This window comes from Populus nigra, chromosome 16, assembly GCF_951802175.1.
Source record: "Populus nigra chromosome 16, ddPopNigr1.1, whole genome shotgun sequence".
NCBI lineage: Eukaryota > Viridiplantae > Streptophyta > Magnoliopsida > Malpighiales > Salicaceae > Populus > Populus nigra.
In genome coordinates this window covers 10,974,507-10,980,183 of record NC_084867.1, presented here as the reverse complement: position 1 = coordinate 10,980,183, position 5,677 = coordinate 10,974,507, and the positions used below count along the sequence as shown (strand labels likewise).

At 37.3% G+C, this 5,677-nt stretch overlaps 1 protein-coding gene across 24 annotated transcripts; it reads right to left on the bottom strand.

Moving 5' to 3' along the window:
* Positions 1-482: 482 nt before the first annotated feature.
* On the bottom strand, positions 483-5,439 carry LOC133675792 (cyclin-dependent kinase G1-like). 24 transcript variants are annotated; one of them, XR_009835496.1, is made up of 10 exons: positions 3,533-5,439; positions 3,281-3,416; positions 3,094-3,182; positions 2,868-2,979; positions 2,651-2,757; positions 2,116-2,511; positions 1,424-1,728; positions 1,286-1,314; positions 942-1,005; positions 483-859 (listed from the first exon to the last, which is right to left on the bottom strand). XR_009835496.1 is itself a non-coding variant. In XM_062097273.1 (6 exons), exons 1-6 carry the CDS (start codon positions 4,996-4,998, stop codon positions 2,262-2,264), a joined length of 2,160 nt encoding a protein of 719 aa, XP_061953257.1. In that variant the 5' UTR covers positions 4,999-5,439; the 3' UTR covers positions 483-2,261. The 24 variants fall into 24 exon arrangements, 1 of the variants encoding a protein (XP_061953257.1); XR_009835487.1 differs by having other exon boundaries at positions 483-1,141; positions 1,424-1,504; positions 1,596-1,728; XR_009835488.1 differs by having other exon boundaries at positions 483-1,138; positions 1,424-1,504; positions 1,596-1,728.
* Positions 5,440-5,677: the final 238 nt, after the last annotated feature.

Sequence of the window (5,677 nt, the reverse complement as noted above, 5' to 3'; positions counted from 1 at the left end):
TTTCTAATCGACAATACACAGGATATCGCTTTTTTAACACTCGCACAGCCCACACACCCGAATTCTTTTTTTTATGCCCACTCAGCCACCAGGCCATCTTTTATTTCATTTTTTCACTTTTAATTACATTCTTTAATTTTTTTTAAAAAAAAAAACCCTTTACTTTCGTTATTATATATTTAGCTATTTAAAAATAAAAGTTATTAAAACTCAAAGTTTAATACTGAATAAAGTAAACAATAAATTCAAGCAATATGTTATCGATTTTTTATAATTTATTTTTTTCTAAATTAATCTTCTTTGTTATATGTTTCGTTCTGATTTTCATAAAATTAGTTTACATTTAGATGTTTCAGTTCCATAGAATTAATTGGTTCCAATTTTATTTTTAAAAGGTTTTCAAATTGCGAGATTCTTTTTTTTTGAATCCACATTTCTAGAGAGGCGGGGCAGTAACCCGATCGCTAATGAACAGTGACACAGGCTTAATCTCTTCAATTTGTTGCTCCATTCTAAAACAGATCACCAGACATCACTGATGAATGTGCTAACAATGGAAGATCATCAAAATTTATGTGCGCGTAACAAGACACCACGAAATTATTCGGTCCATACATATGCCTTACTTACATGGGAATTGGATTTGACTTCTCTTGTCCATCCATAGAGCTCAATGGGCGTTTGTCATCATCATTGAACATTCAGGATCGGAGAGTTCTTGCTCCTCTACTTGCTGGCTACGCAGGAAAAGAACAAGAGCTCGCATGATTGTTGATAAATGGCATTGCACATCTAGAAGATGTTGGTTTGGTTGAAAGCAAAATCATGTCCCAATTTGGGCGTAAATGCGTAAAATAACCTGTGTTTCAGAGTCATATCAGGCACATTTTCCGAGGAAAATACCTGTAAGAACAAATTTCGGTGTTTTGGGGCTGTTTTACCATGACGTGACAGAACATTATTCCCGGCAGGGAGGGGGGGTCAAGTTGAACTGAAACATGCCAACTAAACAATTATTCAATTAGGATTGAGGCACTAATAACATGTTGCTTGCTGACTCAAACAGCAGGCAATAACACCTTTGTTCACGAAAACATCTTCTATCTACTTGAATAGTATCGTGACCTGAATTCACACACTGCTATAAATCCAAATCCCGAAGAATTGTGAGAAAAACAAGAATCCAAGCATTTATGAAGTAGAATGTGGTAAGCAGGACAAACTCAGGCAATTGCAAAAGCACAGGTGAGTGAAAATAAAGGGAATTAGAAAGATTCCACCATACCTGCATGCACTTTTGTGAAGAAAAGGAATCTAGGAACAAGAAATACATCCAGTTAAAATTGAACAGGCTCACAAGCAGAGGATGGAGATGTTAATGGAGTGAAAATAAAGGAGCAAGAGGCTCACTCAAAGCACATACCAGCTGAATATCCAACGAAAAGAACTTGAGAACATGGTAGCTGTAGTAGCAAATTCTACAGCAGGCATCATTAAAAGGTTGCTGGTAACTCAGAAGTTTACAAGGATCAAATCAATAAAACGAGTAGACAAGAAAAACACGAATAAAAGAATAATAGAAACATTTTACCCACATGTTGTGACGTTGACATTGGTCCCACAAAAAAAAATTGTAGACCTTTAAAACCAACACAGGCTACTAAAACATCAGTGAGGCACTGAGAAGTATATGTACCACCATTTGTTCAATAAGGATGGTATGAATCCCTATTGTTTCAAAAAGTACACCAAATTAGCACTATAAAGAAGACTTTCCAAGCAAAGTTCACTAGTTACATGATAAATCTTTTTTGTCAGATCAAATGAGAACCAAATGCTACAGCAGCTTATCATAACTTTTTTTTATTCTTATACTAGCTAGAAAATGAATTGATAAACCCATGCAAAAAAACATAAAAAGGTTTTCATGTGCTGAATTTAATCAGCAGAAAGCTGACTATGAATTGTAAAGCAACCATACCAAATATATTATTGTCTTTTATGAGATCTAAAAAGAGTCAACGTGACAGTAGAATCAACTGAATGTTGGGGAAATTTTTAATTTAGATCAAAACAAAAGATAACAGATTACTTAATAGTAAAGATGTCAAGTACCTTGCAGGTAGCCAGAAAGATCAGACCCCCAATCCATTGTCTTACACCAGTTATCTCTTGCAAACAAAGTGTGAATATTCAAGAAAACGAGTGAATAACAGTTTTAACATTAAATGAAAATAAATGTAAAAATTAGATCTAATCAATTAACTGAGTTGAGAATATTTGGCACTCATTCGGAACTCAAGCTGATTCAAAGAGAACAGAACAATCAAAGACAAAGAAAAAAGGTCAATACTCAGGACCTTGTGGGTCAAAGAGGGTAGAGGATCATTATAAAGAAGGCTGTAAATCCCAGAGGATGATATGCACCAATACATGCCAGATAACACCTGGTACTGCCTTCCTTCACTGCTCCTCCTGGAATCTAGGCATTTCATTGTTCTTTGATTATGCCTAAGGAGTCAAAGTACAAGTTGAGAAAAAGCTACAAAACACGAAGCCCTATTCTGGGAAATAGTGAACAAAAGGCAAGAGGTTCAAGAACTTTTTCTCAGTTGTGTATTTCTTCGAGTCATCCAGTCTGATCAGCTACCTTTTCTTTGCATACTGAGGGGGGAAAGTAGGCATGGATTCTTTTGATTTTGGTAGAGGAACCTCATGAAACCAAGGATGATTAAGCGCATCATCTGCTGTTATTCTCTGCATTAGCAATAAGCAACACCGATTAGTATAACAATAATATTTTAAAACCATGGGGCAGTAACAATAATATATTTTAAATCCCAGAGGATGATGTGCACTCCAATTACCTTCTCCGGGTCATAAGTTAGGAGTTTGTTTAACAAGTCAAATCCTGAGTCAGAGAGAACTGGAGATCCTGTGAAAGGCGTGAAAGGAAACTTCTTTCGTAACTGATTATACCTGAAAAAGAAAGCAGTATCTATAAGATGTCTGGGCTAATAGTTTTTGGATATTTTAGGGAAACAAGAAAAAAAACATAGAAATAATAAACAGGATAGCCAAACAGATACTTACGGTTGCTTAACAAAATTTGCTTTTGCCCCCGGCAATTTTGATAGCCCGGGCCAAATCGTCTCATTTGGTGTTCCAAGAGTCTTGAAGATCTGAAATCATTATTTTTTTTTTATTAAGAGGAGAATTACAAAAATAGATCTTAAAAAAATCAAATGGATAAAGTACCAGAGCAGGAATTGATAAATACCTTGTCCAGATGATCAATTTCACCTTTCCCTGTGAATAGGGGTTCCTTGGTCAACATTTCAGCCATTATGCAACCCACTGACCACATGTCAACTGCTGTTGAATATTGCTTTGCTCCAAGAAGAAGTTCAGGTGCCCTGCAATGTAAAAGTAACACTGTATAAGTTTAAAACATCTAGTTACCCTGATCCAGTACATTACAAGACATCACTTCAAAGCACAAAATAAATTAAGCATGTAAAATGCAGCTTACCTGTACCACAAAGTAACCACCAGAGAGGTATATGGCTTCAATGGGCTACTATACTGGCGTGACATCCCGAAGTCGCATACTTTCAACTCTCCCTTGTTGTTGAGAAGAAGGTTTGATGTTTTCAAATCCCTATGAAGCACCCAATTATCATGAAGATACTTGACACCTTCCAAAAGCTGTAGCATTAAGCATTTGACTTCACTTGTACTGAAAGGCTGCTTCATTGCCTGTGTCAGCCCCTTGAGATCATGTTCCATGTATTCCATCACCATGAAAACACTATCAAGGTCCCCCATCACAACTTCTTTAACTTTTACAATTGAAGGGTGATCAAAAGACATAAGAATGTTAATCTCCCTCAATGATGTCAGGGGAAAACCATATTCTTCCAAGTACCTGTCTCTTCCAACATCCATCTTCACTTTCTTCAACGCCACAAATTCTCCAGTCTTCTTGTCCCTGGCTTTGTACACTTTACCATAGGTTCCTTCGTTGATTTCATTGAGTCTTTCATACTTGAACACACTTCTACAACCCTCTAGCATATTAACCCCCCTTTGGGTAGTAGTTGTGGGCTCATCAATCCAACCATCAGTTTGCTCCATCTCATTAACACTGGCATTTTCATCCCCTATATCATCAACATTCATGGCATCATTTTGCAATTCGTACTCAGAAGTAAAGCTGATGCTGTAACCTCTTTCATCCGTTAGAGGTGAACTTGATCTATCTCTATCTGAGACTTCTCTCTGGCACCCCTCTCTCTCAATGGAATTTGTTCTGCACACAATTTCTCCATGCATGCCTTCATCATCAACCAAAGTCGTATCCCTTGGAGAATCATCATCAGATGCCCACCGGGACATGGCTATATTCCGTGAATTGGGAAGCTCTTCCTCCTCCACTTGGTCTTGATCTTGGCCATAACCCCCATCTTTCTTTGGAGGCAATGAAGGAGACTGAGGAGCTGGATACTCAGATTCAATACCATCAACTGATCCTCCATCCACACGATCCTCATCTACCACAAGCTCCAATCCTCCTCTGAAAGAACTTTTAACGACATCCTCATCTGAAACAACATTTAAACCCTGAGTACCGCTCCTTTGAAAAACCCTATTCTTCAAAGAAATCCTCGCTTCTTTCTCCTCTGCGTCCCATACAACAGGAGAAAACCTCCTCTTCTTCTCTAGAGGTAACTGAACCCCATCTTCATTCCCTGATATCTCACCTTCCTCATACCTCGGGGAATCACCAAAGGCATTAAATTGCCATAATTCCCCGCACTGTCGCTCTTCATCTCTACAATTAAACCCACTTCTTTTAAAATCAAAACTACGCACTCTTGTTGAGCTATGATACCCATTTTTCCGTACCACACCACGATCACCACCCCGCCTCAACTCATCAAAATAACCACCGCCACCACCCCTTCTCCAAGACACATCGAGCCGCCCTGCCGCCATATTATTAACAACCACAACACACAACTCTTCTCAATATAAAAAATCACAAGGAAACAAACAAAACAACTTCTTTCACAGATATCCAAACACAAACCCTAATCAATTTTTTTTTAACAAAACCCTGGGTATACAAAATCTATTAAGCAAACAAACAAGTATTTGAACAATTTGCGAGAAAATTAACAAAATAATTGAAAAAAAACGAGTTTCGTTGGAAAAATCACAAATCGAAACTCTAGATCGTCATTTTTCTTTCTATTTTTGGTTTTGACGGTGTCTCTCCTTGAAAAAACACAGGTAATCAAAGATCTTACCAGAGAGAGACACAGAAGCAAAAGCCGCTTTGATCGGAAGCGAAGAAGAGAGATGAAAAAAGAGAGGACAGGATGGAAACCACGTTTACGCGTCTTTGTGTGGTGGTGGTGGTTTCGGTCTGCGCTCGGGATTGGAATATTTTATTATATAATAGATGGCCCGTGCAAAGACGCGGGCCATGTCAGATTTTTATTAACGTAAAAATAAAGTCCGGGAATGAAGAAGCAAGAAAAATTTAAAATCCGAATTATTTATTTGAATAGTTTTAATAATTTTAATTAATTTAATAATATATTTTAAAAAAACCAACAGCAGTAAAAAGATTAATTATATATTTTTTAAGCTTTTGAAGTGCTCGTAGCTT